The 16652-nt window shown below is 40.0% G+C and overlaps 1 protein-coding gene across 3 annotated transcripts in view; it reads left to right on the top strand.

Moving 5' to 3' along the window:
• Positions 1 to 14663, top strand: part of LOC132819708 (tetratricopeptide repeat protein 7A-like) — a 373105-nt gene extending 358442 nt beyond the window's left edge. For 2 of the 3 annotated variants that reach the window (XM_060831372.1, XM_060831373.1), the window contains one exon: positions 5760 to 9722. In XM_060831372.1, coding sequence (XP_060687355.1) covers positions 5760 to 5981 — 222 coding nt within the window. In that variant the 3' untranslated portion in view covers positions 5982 to 9722. Of the gene's footprint in view, positions 1 to 5759; positions 9723 to 11818 lie in introns of those variants that run through there. The other variant, XR_009645113.1, reaches the window with a different exon arrangement.
• The last annotated feature ends 1989 nt before the right edge of the window (positions 14664 to 16652 follow it).

The following is a 16652-nucleotide window of genomic DNA, read 5'->3' as shown; positions in this document are numbered from 1 at the left end:
ACTATTAGCTACAATTTTAAACATATCATGCCTTTGTAGATCACATCCAAAGCAGAACCTCTACCCTGGAGTGATCAAAAAATTCCATCTAGATTGAGCAAATAAAATTTAAATTGATATAACCCAGTCTGCCAATTGAGCTAACAGTCTATTGATCCAAAAAGCAATGACTGCAATACAGGGGTTTAATAGATCAGTCAGGCCTTCTGTTGTTTGACTGGAGTGGTAGATTACCCTCTACCCTCTTACACATGAGGCATTGGTTTAAACCCATTCCTGACTGATATGATTAAATTCTCCTGTAGCTTTGCATTTGGTTATGTAGTTACTGCATGAGACGAATATAAGAAATCACAAAATAGGTAGTACCAGGTTTAGGTTCATTGTATACTTTTTGACTCTGATCTCCAGCATCTGCAGTCCTCTCTTTGTACTTCCCCAGCTTGGCAGTGCAGACAAACCACAAGATTTTTTTTCTCTTTTGGGGGATGGAAAATGCTACTAGAGCAGTAAAATGTACTATTGTAAGGTTTTAAACTGAAATTGAATTAATTTGAGAGCAAATTAAAAATAGTTAACCCTGAATCTTGCATGACGGTCAGTGTTGACACTAGTTGCTGGTAGCAAAAGGTTAGTCAGATTAAAACTCTCTTATGCTTGCAAACATCTTAAAGATTGTACTGTAAGTGCCATTAGATTAAGTAAAGTGCCATGTCACCTACTCTTGATATAATCTGAAACAGAGACAGAAATTTGATAGCAAGTATAGCACAGTTCCAAGGTTAACTGCTGGGAATGTTGTATAATAAAAAAAGGCTGTCTTTTGAAAGGCAAATTTCGGTCAACCTTACTTTATGATCATCACTGGACAAGAACAGGTCAAAGTAGCATGGGTCACATGTAATGGAAAATCAGCTTGCAGAGGAGTATTGTGAACTGGCCCACCTTAATTTTAGATATTCAATTATAGCAACTCATTTTCAGTCAGAATGAAATGCATCTTAAACTAAATTAAATCTAAACTAAGTGGGAAAAATCACAAAATGAATAAGTTAAACAAGAAACAAAATAAATGTATTTCCAAGTTTTCAGGTGACACTAAGTTGGGAGACTCAGTAAGTCATGTGGATTGGAAATGGGAATCACAAAGGGATGTAGAAAGACCAAATAAATGTGCACAATTATGACAAATAGAGTTCGAAATGTGGATCTCTGAGGTCATTCACTATGGGTCTGAAAGCGATAAATCCAAATATTTTCTTTGTAACAAGAAATGAGCAACTGTGGAGAAAGGAAAGAATTCACTGATTTGTCCCAGTACACACAACATTTAAGTCTAGTGTATGACTTCAAGAAGGCAAATGAAATGTAAGTCTTTATCTCAAGGTGGTTGGAATGAAGGTGTGAAAATGATGCTTCAGTTGTACAGTTAGACTCTATGTGGAATATTCAGTTCTGGACCCCAAACCTTCAGATAGATATGTTGGCCTTGGAGGAAGTATAGTACAAATCAACTTAATGGGTTAAATTACAAGGACACATATTCATTAGAGTTCAGTAAATTGTGAAATGATTTAATCACAATACTTACAATGTTAAATGGTAACACATGTGCCCCCACAGTACCCTTGCTCCCAGGATTTTGATCCAGTAGTGGTGTATTTATTAATCAAGATTGTGGTGCATGTCGCCATGCACCGACCGTCTTCATTCCAGAAAGCTTGAAAGTTCATGGATTTTTAAAATTCACTTTAGTGGTGCGGGCATCATTGGTTGGGCCAGAATTTAGTTACCCTTGGGAGATGGCAGTGAACTGCTTTCTTGAACTACTGCAGTCCATGTTCTGTAGGAAGACCAATCATATCATTAGGAAGGGAATTCCAGGATTTTGGCCCAATGATGCTGAAGGGACAATAATATATTTCCAAGATAGGGTGGTGAGTGGCTTGGAGGGGAATTTGCAGAGTGGTGGTAGTATTTATCTACCTTCTATCTTTGAGGTAACCACAGTAGAGCAATGATTGCTGCTTGCCCTCTAAATCAAATTTGTTGCTTCTTGTTTCCCCACCTCTTGTCTGTGCCCCGTTGCTGTCAACTGGTCAGCAGACTTGTCTCTGGCCTGATTAAGTTGATTTTTGGTGAGGTAATGTGGTCTGGACCCAAAAATTAACGTAACAACAAGGACCTGATCCTGGAGTTAAAATCCTGCCCATAACTTTAGTATGGGCCTCTGGATGACTAATCCAGTTATATAACTACTGTGCTACCATTCCAATCATTGAACTGAAGGCAGAACAGTACAAGATGCTGAATGCTTAATCCTGTTTCCTATAGTCCTTTGAGAGGCTAGTCAGCAGGATAAAGAAGAGTTGTAATAGATGATAACTAATCAGATATTGCAAATAAGTAAATAATAAAGGCTAGAAATGGAGTTAAACGCACAGATGTTACTTGCAACATGATAAATTGCCAAGCTTACAGCTTGATCAAATGTAAAGGAGAATAATGGGTCAGTAAATTTTATTACATTAGTTGGTTAATGAAATCTCCTAGCCTGGAAGAGAGAAAGGATAAATAGGGGATGTTAAGAAAACTCACTTATAAAGGGAGAGAGTTACGTAAAACCCAACTTTGCTTCAACTGTGAAAGGTTGAAGGTTTGAAATTACAGTGGTGAATTACTTCTCTGTAGAGTCAGATTATGCATGTCCAAATAGAGTGACTCATTCCTGCTGTATTTCGGAAATGTACGCATACCACTGTAGGCTGCTATTTTGAAGCTAAGAATTTTGGACTGAATCCATTCCCCAGACATCTTTGTGGCTTCTTAGAGTGAGAGAGTTTCATTTGTGAGAGGTCTTGACTTTTCTGTGGGTGTGGCTGTTAAATCCAGCATTTCCTGCCCATCCCTATTTGCCTTTGAACATATGGTGAAATACTTTCTTAAAACAAAGGCTGTATGATAAAGCTACTCTTGTGCACTTTTGATCAGGAATTGCAGGGTTTTGTTTATAAAGAATGACAATGCGTTTTGAAGTCAGGAGGGTCTGTGACATTACCATGTCCCTACATAGGCAATAGAGGTTTCAGGTTTGCAAGGTGCATCGAAAAAACCCTGCCCAGTTGCTCCAGTGTATTTTAAATATGGTACACATTGTAACCATGATCAAGGTAGAGGGAGTGAATGTTTAACTTGTTAGTGGGATGGTGATCAAGCTGTTGCTTTGTGCTAAGTGTTGTTGAATTCTTAAATGTTATTGGAGCAGCATTCATCCAGGCAAATGGAGAGTATTTCATGATTTCCATCATGTTCCTGGTTGTGCCTGTAGATGTTGGAAAAGCTTGGGAAGTCAAGGAGCAAATTATTCACCATTGAATTTCCTGCCTCTGACCTGTTCTTTGACCACAGTATTTATATGGCTCATGCAGTTAAGTTTCTAATCAATGGCGACCCCTCAATCTCATCACAGGTTGATGGATGATAAATGCTGAGGGACGTGGTTAGATTTTCTCCTGTTAGAAACGATCATTGAATGCTACTTGTTATGGTTAACATTACTTGCTATGTATCAGCCTGAACCCTGATGTTATTCATGTCTTACTGCATATGGACATGGATTGTTTCATTGTCTGGTCTTGCAAATAGGACTGATCACTATGCAATAATAGGAAAATAGAACATAGAAAATAGGAAACTGAGTGGTCTTTCAGCCTCTCCTACTGCTCTGTCAGCCAACTAGAGCTGATATTCTACCTCAGTGCCATTTTCCTGTACTGTCCCAACATTCCCTGATATTTTTAATATCAGAAATCTAGAATGAACACCAACTTTAGAAACATTTAAACTTGAGATGATTAACCTCTAACAGATCACAACCATCTTCCTTTGTGTTAGGTATGTCTCCAATCACTGCCATTTTTCTCCTGATCCCTGTTGAAAAGTTTTGCACTCTGTTAGTTGTTACTTAATTTCATATTCTGTGGAAGTCAGCTCTTTTGTCCATATATGGGTGAATGCTGTATCATTGTCAACATCTTCCATCGCTTTGCAGATTACTGGAAGTAGTCTTGCTGCCTTACAATATCTAAAGTGTGTAAAGACCATTTTTTTCCCTGTATTTTTAATTGTGGCCTGAAATAAGAAAATAACTGCTTTAAAAACTAAGTATTGCTGGTTATTTTGCAAGCAAGCAAGCATTGTTTACACAGCTGCTTGTTCAATGTAGATTGCAGACGAACTGGTGCTGAAGTCATGTGGACATATGGAGTTTTAGTTGCTACAAGTAACTGTTTGGTCTGTTGACGAGTGATCTATAATTGATGACAAAGGCCTTTGCATGATAACAACTATGAGGTTGGCCTCAGAGAGCTGAACACCTTGGAGCTATGAACAAGATACAGAAAAATCACCAGGTCTCCTCAAACTCAGGAGCTAACTCTGTTCTCTGCAATAAAACGTGAAGGCTGTAGTAAGCCGTTTATCTTTCCTTCAGCTGTTGTTGAAAGCTGTGGCTTTTACTTGATGTGTCAGAGGCACTTTATAAGTGAACCAGACACTCCGAATTCCTGCAAACCAATGAAAACCTCCAATATAGGAAGATTGAAAAGCAGCATTCTGACCAGCACAAGAATCAGGAGAATGATCTCAGGAACCACTAAATTGTGAGAGAGAGTAACTTTATTTGTCATTCTATCATATACAGCTGGTACAATAAAAATGAGACCGTGTTCCTCCAGGACCAAGGTGCTATATGAACACACAGACTGCACGAGAGTACAGTCATACACAGGGCAGCATAAAGTGCAAAACATGCAAGACAGCACAGTAATTCCTGACAAGGCAAGACAAGACCTTGGCTCAGTATGGGCAAATTACAATGTAACAATGAATGATCATTAATAAAACATTGTTTTAGCTGCAATTCAGAAAGTCATCTGAAAATTGCAATTGGGATAAAGTGTGATCATACAGTGTTAAGGAGTCTTCCCAATCTTTAGTTCCATCCATACGTTTTCCTTCTGTCTGTGTCTGTGTGTAAGGGAGTTTATATGGGGGATTAGAATTTTACTTAGTTATTTACCAGTGTAAAATTGAGTATCTGTAGCTTGAGCTTGATTGCTTGTAATAAACAATAATCGTTAAGTATAGAAACCTGGTCCATGTTTTCTGTCAGCCAGGGTTTGAAGATCTAAAATTCTGTGTACCTTTAACTTTTTTTTAACAACTCCAGGAACAGTGAGGGCTTGACCTCCAGCTGCCCCAGGTGCAAACCCGCTACTTCGGGGCAGAGTGCTCTCACACCATCTTCTCAACTCAACTAAAAATGGAAATGGGTGGTCTTAGGTCAAGATTTTAAGATTTTAATCCCCCTGCTCCCAAATCCTTAGTTCTGATTAAAGTCCCCATCTCCCTTCCCAAGAATCTGTCAGTGAAACATCCCATCGTATTTTTTCAAGGAAGACCGTGGATATCTGCTGCTGTCCTGATTGCCATGGTCCACCAAACACAGAGCTTTTATCAACTTGCTCTGTGTGGGATTTGGTGGGCACAAATAGCTGCTCTATTGGCCTACATGTTTCAAGCCTTCAATTGTAATTTATTAACAGTAGAGTGATATGAAACGTCCCGAGGACATGAAAGATGCTCTGTTAATGCAAGTATTTTCTTCAATAAATTTGTGCTTTTCATTTTGCTGTGCCTTATAACTTATGTTAATTCTTTGCATGACGCTCTGATCTTTGTGTTTTATTCTTTTATAGGGAAGGACACTGCACAAAATGGGCCGGAATAGTTTGGGAGAGAAGTTTCTGAGAGATGCGGTTCAGGCTCAGGCAACATCCCACGAGGCCTGGAACAGTCTGGGGGAGGTGCTGCAAGACCAAGGGAAAAATGAAGATGCTGCAGAATATTTTCTTACCGCATTAGAGCTGGAAGCCAGCAGTCCCATTGTTCCGTTTGCTGTCATACCGAGAGAGCTTTGAGATCAGTCATGTGGGTCAAATTGTATGTTTTCCAAAGATTTAATTTGTTGACTCATTGAGCAGAAATCAGTTGCAAAATATCCAGGACAATCAATTCAGACTCCTTTTAACCAGTTTCCTATTCGCTGCAAGTTCGCAATGGCCTCCGTCATGTCCTGCCAGCTCCTACTAGAATCGGACAGAGTTTTTCCATTCACAGCAATTCTTATGAGACACATTGTGAGACAGTACCTTACACGGAATAGTATCCAGAGCGGGGCATCATTATTCCACAGCAGATGTAGTGGCATCTTTCCAGAATAGCCTGAGATTGTTTACTGCATGAAGGAGCTGAGATGGATTGCCCTCAAATGGCATGTACGTTGCAGTATTACTGTTCTTATTCCCTTTTCCCTGCACTGGAGATCAGCCTTTCATTGAGAGAGTTATCAGGGACCCTCATGCCGCATGATGTAATCATTATTAATAATTTTGGCTAAATCACTGCAGGTTAACTCAGAATTCTCCATTGAATTTGTCAATTTATTTAAGATCCTCAGGAATTTTTAATTTAGAAAATGTGTATGTTCTACCATGAACAGTTTCATGAGACATAGAATTTACTACTGTAATATTGACATATGTCTATTTGTCTGATCATTATTTAAGTGTGTAGTTGACATTGCTGAGCCTTTTGGTCAGCTCTGCAGTACTTCAGCAATGACTTGCCCTTATTGGATAATGCAATCATCTTTTATTTTACAACAGCCATTGTTCAATATCTTGCGGTGATTGTAACAAGGTAAGCCAGATGGCCATCATAGAATATGAGTTCCCTGATTGGGGCTGTTAATCTGGTCCCATCAGGGAATCCTGGCTGACAGGTATAATGGGTATCTAAGGTTCTGTTCAATCTGAGAGCTGGCTCTGACAAAGCCAACCAGTGTGTATTATACTTGTGTAAATCAAGGGTAACTTGGTGACGGGAAAACAGCCTCTGTGGACTTATTACTGTGATAATGAGAGAAAAAAAATGCTCCTGAAGAAATTTGATGGCAACAGTCATCTTTTGAGTTGGGCTTAGCCTTTCTGGCATCATGCCTTTATTTGGGAAGCTTAACTCATTTGATCCTGTCATCAAAGACTGGGCCTAGTATGTGGAAAGAATGTGTTTTTTTTTTGGGAAAATGATATCGGGGCAGATGAAAAGGCACCAGATACTGAAACCTTTCAAGAGTTGACGTATTTAGTTAAGGAATATTAAACCCCAGGTCCAGTCTATATCTGAGATGCTATCGGTTTTACTCAGCAATTTAAGAACGAGGGGACTCTGTACTGGAATTTTTTGACAAGGTTAAGATGATGGGCAAAGGCATGTGACTTTGGTTTAACCCTTAATCAGATTCTGAGAGACTGTTTGATATGTGGGTTTAATGATATAGCCGTGCAAATGCACTACTAATGAAGCCCAATTGGACTTCAGACAGGCACTACCACTGGCTTTATCATCAGAAAGGGTGACAAGTGGAGCATATTGGTTACAGGGTATGCCGATAGTAATGAAGACCCTCACCAGGCCAACTGAACACCACTTGAGAGAATGCAGTTGCATAGCCTCATTCAGGGCATATCATTCAGGACTCAAAGCTGAAAATGTGTTGCTGGAAAAGCGCAGCAGGTCAGGCAGCATCCAAGGAACAGGAAATTCGACGTTTTGGGCATAAGCCCTTAAAAAGCTCTGATCTCCAGCATCTGCAGTCCTCACTTTCTCCCCAGAGGGACTCAAAGTCAGCCCACAGCCAAACCGGAAAACAAAGCCAAGCCTTGGCCAAATGGTTAAAATTTTCTTAAGGATCTTGTCCGGCAAGCCACTGTAGTTGCTGTCGGTGTGCGGACTTGAGACAGCAAAAGAGTTCCGTGGGACCTAAATTGAGGAAGAAAACTTATATGCCAATATCTGTGAAGAGTGCGCACCCTGGAAAGTCCACCTATATCTGACTTGGAGCAGGTAAGTTGCTTAGCAACATCCAAATCAGAACCAATCAAAATAAACGGCTGCTGAATGTTCACTGGTTCTATATGGAGGTTGATACTTTTATGGCTGTATCAGTGATTGCAGACCCAGTGTATGACAAAATTCGCTCTCGTCTCCAACCCTTAAGTTTGCATAAGATCTTGGTTTACACCATCACTGAAGAACCTTTACAGATTAAGGGTACACCTTCAGTTCCAGTGTTGTATGAGAAGCAGCTGGTTCACTTACCACTGATGGTAGTAAAAGGCTCGGCCTTGAGAAACATTTGCCATGGGTGGCTCACCATTTTTTGATTGGAAACTGGCTGCCTGAGTGAAGTTCTAATTAAATATCCGAAGGTTTTTCAGCAAGGTCTAGGGATTATTAAAAGAGCCAAGGGCAACTTGCATTTTGACCAGGAAGCAGTTCCATGATTCTGCAAGTCCCAAAGCATCATTTGTCTTATTTGCAAAAGTAGAGGCAGAAATCGGAAGGCTGGAAAGTGAAAGGAATCATCAAACCAATCCAGTTTGGAGAACGGGTAATTGTGCTGATTGTGAAGCCTGATGCCTCTGTTCACCTTTGTAGGGATTTTGAACAAATGATAAACCACTTCTCACTGTAGAATTCAATCCTTCCCATAGAGGATTATAGCTGCAAATGTGTTGCTGGTCAAAGCACAGCAGGTTAGGCAGCATCTCAGGAATAGAGAATTCGACGTTTCGAGCATAAGCCCGATTATACACAGCTAATAACAGGGAAGACCAATAACAAGCCTTTAGAGAACTTGGACATAGTCCTTAGATGTTTTTGCCAGGAGGGTGTACACCCTAGAAGGGAAAACTGTGTGTTCCAGGCTCCCCAAGTGACCCACATGGGCTACAGAGTCATCAAGACAGGATTTAGATGCATTGGAATATAAAGTGAGGGTGATCAAATGTGCCCTGGTTCCCACTTCTGTACCAGAGCTTAGGTCTTTCGTTGGGCTGGTAAATTATTACAGGAAGTTCATACATCAAATGGCCTCCATCCTGGCATCCATACATCTGCTATTGAAAAATAGTAAGCCTTGGAAATAGTCTCATAGCCAAGACATAGCTGCTTCTTCACTTCCCTATAGGCTATCATCATCCAGGGTGTTGACACACTATGATCCCAAGCAGTATTGGGGTAGTGTTGGCTCATAGATGGTATAATGGAGAGGAACACCTTGTAGTGTATGCTTCCCAGACTTTTGGCTGATGCAGAACGCAAATGGACCCAGGTAGAGAAGGACAGTTTGGCGGTCATCTTTGGTGTGAGAATGTTCCATGGTAACAGACTACAAATCCATTCTAGGGCTACTCAAAGAATACAAGGCTGTGTCTCCCATAGCTTGAGGCTGAATTCAGCGGTGGGGTCTCACTCTACGTGCATACAGTTACAAATTAGAACATCAACCAGGAGGCCAAGTAACAAATATAGATGTCTTGAGCTGCATCTTGTTGGCAGATGCATCACTGGTGGTACCTCCCCTGGAAGAGTCTACTTTGGTTTTAAACTTTTTGGACCCTTCTGGTCACCGCTGACAATGTCAGACTGTGGATGCCAAATGATCTGGTCCTGCCAAATCAAACCAGCTGATGATGATGGGGGAAACAAAGGGCCGTAACAACCAGAATTGAAATCTTTCTAGACTGAGTGAGGCCGAATCACAGTAGAGAACAGGATATCATTATGGGGAACAAGAGAGATTGTCCTGAGCAAAGGTCACTGCTTGATCCTGACTGGATTCCATCAGGGTCAGTGGGGGAGAGGGGGGGGTTCCAAAGTGAAGGTGTTTGTGAGAAGTTATACCTGTTGGCCAGGAGTGGATGCAAACATAGCTGTGTTGGTGTGGCAGTGCTCAGAGTGCCAACCAGAACAAAAATTACTGCCAGCAGTGCCCCACGTTAGTGGGAATGACTGAGTAAACCCTGGACTCGGTTACACGTCAACTATGCTGGTCCTTTCATGGACTAAATGTTCTTAGTCAGTGTGGACGCCCACTGAAAGTGGCTGGATGTGCACAGGGTTCATTCATCAAACATAGGGACAGCATTAGAAAAGCTGCGCCCATCCTTTGTCACACACAAGCCTCCTGAAGTGTTGGTCTCACTTACCACCAGGGAATTTGAGTATTTCCTAAAGTCAAATGGCATTCAGCATGTAAGGGCAGCTCCATACCATCCACCATCCAATGGTCTGGCAGCAAGAGCTGTCCAAACTTTGAAGGCAGGTTTGAAGAAACAGTCTACAGCTTCACCCCTCACGCAACTACAGGGACAGCTCCAGCACAGTTGCTAATGAGGAGAAGACTTTGCACCAGGTTAAATCTGACCTTCCCAAACCTTGGAGTGAGGTGCAACAGCATCAGAAGTACCAATGCCAGATACAAGACTCCTCTCAGCGAGAGAGATTTCAGACCAAGGTTAGTGCTGAAACCACGGAAATGGGAAAGAGACATGGTCAGCACGAGGTCAGGTCCCATGACATGGGACGTTCAGGTAGGTGAGGCAGTCCTGAACAAACATGTGGAGCACATGAAAGCTGCAAATTTACAAACAGGTCAGGAGCAAAATATACCCGGTACCTCAGAACAGCTGGAAGGTCTGTCGGACACATGGGTTCTCCTCCTTCACCTAGCATCAAAGAAATCTCAGAGTTTGAGGTGGACACATCGGATGGTGCAGCCTTTACCATCTGAAGAAGAAGATGAATTTCTTCCAAGATGCTCTGGGCCCAAGAGGTGGGTTACAGTACGGTACACGAGGCTGAGTCAGAGGAACTGGGCCTGGTGTGAAAACACCCAGGAGTAGCCACAAGAGAAAGAACAGGCCTATATCCCCAGACTCAGAGGGAGAGGGATTTGGTGATTGTAATGAGGTCAGCCTGGTCAACCTCATAGAGCTGTTAACCTGGTGCAATCAGGGAGCACTGGCTGACAGATATAAACAGGAGTGTCAGAGGTTCTGTTCACTCTGAGAGCTAGCTGTGAGGGAGCTGGAGCAGTGTCAAGGACTGTGCACGTGTATAAAGGGTGATTTCGTAACAGGATATCGGCCTCTATGGAGTTATTACATAGCTTGTTCCTGATTTTATTATTCCCAACCTGAGTTATAATATAATACAGGTTGTTCTGCTATAACACACACCTCGTTAACCCGAATTTGCTGTAGCACTAATGGTGAACTGGGGACACTGTTTCTACCGCACGGACTTTTCAACCGTGCATCGGCTATAACACGATTCCAGCCTCATGAGTTTAAATGATGTGACTATTGCGCGATTTCCCTAACACAAGATTGCATGAGAATGGAATTATTGTGTTATACCAGAACTGACTGTACCTTATGTGATTTTCACAATGACAAGACTTATGTGATTTCTTTTACAAGAACACAGTATTGCACATGGCTTAGTCATGGGGAAGTTACATTGTTGGTACTACACTCAGACTGCCCGAATAGCATACTAATCTTCACTTGACTTCCTGAAAGTCTAATGATTTCATCTTTAAGGCAGTCCTGCAGTACCAGTGGCTGACTGCGCAACATTTATTTTACGTGCGTCTGTGTGATCCAGAAATTCTGTCTCCTCACAATGTTTCCAAATCATGACAGTATACAACTCTTCATAAGGGTACTTATCATTTAGTAAATCTATGCACATATCCTCATACACGCCTGCAAATGTTAATATTATGACCAGTGGAATTTATATTTGAGAGTATTTAATGTTGAAAAATATGCTAGAACACTGCCAATTGCCTCTGGGTGGGTTTTAACGCAGCCAAAGCTGGCCAATAATTTTGTCTTTCTTGTAGTAAAGAAGAATATGCCAAATGGAAATAACATACCGAAGTAGGAGGCATTTAAATATCGAAGACAAATACAGAAAAGATGAGATGCCTGTCACACCCCAGAGAATTGCAACAATAGACGTCACCTCATAGTTCTCATGCTTAGGGGATATTTATATAAATTTAATGTCTGTTTGTAATACAGGGGAAGCACTGAATTGCGCTATTTAGCCACACCTTAGTCACTGTCTGTTTACTGGAAAAAATAAAACTTTAAAATGTTTATTGAGTAATAACTGACAAATCAATCACAATCTCTGGATGACGGAAAAGGGAAGTAGCAGTGGAAACAGGAAATTAAAACTGTCTGATTTGACCACTGTGCTCCGAGGTTGATTAGCATCAGCTTGCGATTTTTTGTTTAAAATACAATTGACTGTTGATTTGTGTGAAGTCACACAGGCAGCCCATGCCACAGTATGGGTTTCATTTTGCGGCAGGAGCTGAAGGCTTAACCTCATTCTCTTTCACCATATTAAGCAACAACTTGAACTATTACTGAGAGTCAAGGAATTTCCTGGTGTAATTTTGAATGCGTATAATTAGCTCGTCTCAGGGGACACTTTCATAGTTTTGGGACCCGTTCATTGATATGATCAACGGAGGTGGATTGGTAATACTGTGCATTATAAATGTTTTCCCTATAATGTAAAGCTAACTACCACCAAAAATAATGCATTGAAAAAAACAACTCTCAGTGCAGTGAAGCAGCACAAAAGCTTTGCTTCTGCTGTAGACTTGCTGAACTGTGAGCTGGTTTTGCTGTGAGTCTGTCTGTTTACATTGCACATCACTGGCTGCAGCACAAACAGAATCACGTACATGCAGTTGCTCAGTGGTTGTATTTGCACCTGTGGAGTGTTCCGTAATGTGTTTAAAAAAAAGATGTGAACCGTCTAGAAGTGTGAAAGGTACACATTTCAAACTCAGGCTAGCAAATCTTGTAGCATTCAGTCTGAGCAAGTCCAGTTTCATGTTAGCCCTGTACAGGAATTGGCTGTGAGAGACTCTGAGGGTGCTGGCACGGCTGCAAAATAGTAAGGACAATTTTCATGAAATAATTTTATCGCTGAACTTGTCCAAACTCCAAAGCATGAAGCCAGATCTTTTCTGCCAATTAAAAAGCAGCTGATTGGATTTAATTTTCAGATAATAAAAGTCAGGCAATCAGATTCACTATATTACAGATTCACTTGAAAAACAGTTACTGGTCATGGATACTTACAGACACAGATCTTTGGTTCACATAATGTAGAGTTGTTTCTTTCGGCTTCCCTTCTGACCCAGCCATAAGCCTGTTGAATGGCAGAGCAAGTTCAAGGGGCTGAATGGCCTCCTCCTGTTCCTATTGCTTATGGTCTTATTTCTTCAGCTGGTTCTAAATGTCTGTTAATTGTAAGATTTACTATTTATAAGTTAGAGCTATAATTTGGGGAAGGTGAGATATAAAATTCAACTGAGCTAAGGGGACTGATTTTCAGAATTTAGTGGGAGATAAGGAAATGGGCCTTACTTCATTTTCATGCCTTACATATGCCACTAGCATAGTAGTTAAATTTGAATTACTGAAAGATTCTAATTTAATCTGGAGAAAAAAAATTAGCTATGAGCCTGGTTTTGTTTCTAATTCCATGAGTTTATCTTAAATCATAACTCATATCAATAACCAATCAGCAAAATTCATTAACCATTATGAAATTTGTGATCATTTAAAAGATCCAAATGGACTATTCTGAACTGCTGGGAGGAGGGGACTGCTTCTTCAGTAATGGATAATGATTATTGTGGGCATTCACCAAGCTGATAATCTTGCACATTTTATTTAGGCGATGGATTGTAGTAGACTTAAATAGAAGTGCTCCAGTGTAGATGTTCTATGGTTCACTTACAAACTGCAGAAGGATCAGCTGATGTGAAGATTTATGTTTCACATATCTCTTTCCCATTTGTTAAGAATCAACTGTATTTTTAGAAATTCTTTTTTAGGAAAACTGTCATTTCACTTCATTACAGTTCACATTAATTAGTTCACATTCACATGGTACTCTTCCACTCAGTGTCAGACACTCTTCTGCATTGTCCACAATTAATGACCATCTAAAGTTTGTCAAGACTAAAAACAGCATTTTAATTTTTTGTAATTGTAACTTAGTGACTGGCGGTGTCAGTTTAAAGATCAATTGATGCTATGAAATAGCATCCTTGCCTAAGCCCCCACAGTCTTTTGAACAGTGACACAATATTTACTTGGGTTTCAGTTTCACGTTTCCCACACAGGGTGTAAGTTGTCCAGAATCTGCAGCAGGAACTCAGGCGGCTCAATTATTAATTCACACTGTGCACCAGTCTAGAAAGTACTACTGGCTTGGCACATTGCAAAAGTGACTTATGCCAGGGGAGATGTATGCTGATATTTTCTTCCAACCACTTGAGACACTTTGTCCTATAAATCTTTTATGTCTGTGCCTCAAAAAAATGTATTTGAAATAGCAATTGATTCATATACTGTCGAAGATACCAGAACTTTAGAGATTGCATATGCAGTATTAAGTAATTTATTTTAAATGTTCACTTTATTTCTGGGAAAGGAAGCTGATTTTTAAAATTAGTTTTACAGTGAAGATACCAATGTTAAATAATTAAATGGAGCTGTGTCAGAGTACATGTTTGCATAATACAAAGATGGATATTTACTTTGCCATGAATAAATGGACTTCAGCTTGTTGGTTTTATAATATGCTCAGTGCACTGAATTATAGCAAATGAGTAAGACTCCAGCATATAAACTCACCCAACATCTATTAAATGTTATCCTGTAAACACAGTCTATTATCTTGTTTGTAAATGCATTCTATCATGTAATAACATGAATTTTAGGGTTTAGAGAAACCTGTTATCTAAAATCTTCCATGCATTGCCATTCAAGGGCTAGTTAATGTGGTTAATGTCTTAATTATAAATTATTTTAATGGTTTCAGCGTAATTATTTTGTGTAGTACATCTAATGTGTCAGGGAATAAAATGGTTGAGCTATGCAAATCAGAATTTTGCCTCCATCACTTTGAGGATAAAATGGTTGGACTTTCAGATAGCATTGTGTTTCATGATGGGGCCATTAGCACACTGATATTGTGTGCCACCCAGTTGCTGGGTGCAGCTCAGGACCTGCAATTCTTCACATAGCAAGTATCTGACTTTGATTGTCAGATATTTAGAAGGTTCAAGGCCACTCTTGATCATAGCTGACAGTTGGATTTGAATGACATTAGCAATTTTCCACCTTGCCAGTCAAGCATGCTTGTAGAGTAGTGTGCGATACTAGAAGGGCTACATTGTGAGATGGAAATATACATTAAAGTGATTCAAAACATGTAACAAACTCATTATTTGTAAAGGCTACCTGCATCTGGTTTGAGTGATTGAAAGCTGATGTAGCCTTTGTATAACAAGATCCAAATTACCATGGTTCAAATAACTGAGGGCCGTTACAGTCCTAACCTGGATATCTAGTGGCAACGTGACTCAACTACAAATGTAAAGATTGCACATTGTAACGTTTGAGTTATGTTCTTGATTTTTGCAAAGTGTAACTATCAGGTACAATCATAATGTAGGCAGTAAATTGAGTAATAAATTGTTTTGTGTGTAAACTTTCAGGCTTTGTTTGTGCTGATGTGGTGTCTTTAATGTAGGGAATGGGTATTTTTTTTTGCAGTATTTCTATGTTCTGTAATCTATGTTAAGAACTTAAACAAACTAGCATTACTGATTGAAACCTGAATGAGAGATTTATGCATGCATGATATGCCTTTGCTTCTTTGCAGCTGCAGTTTTACATATTTCAGCCGATTATTTTATTTCCTTTCCCTGACCTGGAGCTACTGCAGCTAATTGTAGCAATCTTCTTTCCATTGCAGTGGAGATCCGCTAACTCAGTATAAATCAGGAAATGGCTCAGTCTGGCACCACTTGATGTATTTACACACTAAGTCACTAGAAAAGCTCACAGTACATTTGCTAAAAAAGAGGTACTCTGAGCAATTCCCAGCCTGTAATTTCATCTTGAGGTTTAGATGACAGTTATAAACTGCTCAAGCCTCATGCTTGTGGTTTATGACATCATTTGACCTGTTGATTAGGTTACTGCCTTGTAATCACTCCCTGGTGTCCGTTCCCTCTGTAATACACACCACTTAGTCCAGAAAAGGTAAACTGTGGAACATGAATACCATTTACTTCATATCCCTCTATCTAGAGGGGAAAAAAAACTATAGGCTGCTAATCACAACATGCAATTATCTCAAATAATTTCAGTGTTTGACATCACTACTCTCCTACATTGCTGCTCATGTGGGAAAGTATTGTTTTGGAAGGACTTTTTCTAAATTGTTTATCATTGTGGCATTATGAGAACCCTTTGGTTGTCATCTTCCAAGCTTGGAAACATAATTTTCTCCTTGCTTTCCTTACTCAGCCCTCTGATACTAAGGATTGTTCTCATAATCTTTCCCTGTATTATTTCTGGGGCCTGATGGTTCACTTGTGTCTCAGGCACTAGACTGGACTCTACTTAAGGTCTGGTCTATCCCTAAGCACTGTACAATTTCACAATAACAATCTCCAAATTTTAGTCTACTTGCTTTACAATATATTCTTTATTCTTTTTATTTGATTGCATTTTTAAAGTGACTGGATACATCGAGTACCCAAACTCTCCATGGTTTCACAACAGTGGATTAAGATTTTGATAATAATACTTGGAACATTTCCATCAGGTCACCTTTTCCAGACATGATAG

Source organism: Hemiscyllium ocellatum, chromosome 10, assembly GCF_020745735.1.
Source record: "Hemiscyllium ocellatum isolate sHemOce1 chromosome 10, sHemOce1.pat.X.cur, whole genome shotgun sequence".
Classification (NCBI taxonomy): Eukaryota; Metazoa; Chordata; class Chondrichthyes; order Orectolobiformes; family Hemiscylliidae; genus Hemiscyllium; species Hemiscyllium ocellatum.
Note: the sequence above shows the minus strand (reverse complement) of the source record. Positions and strands in the feature narration are given on the sequence as shown.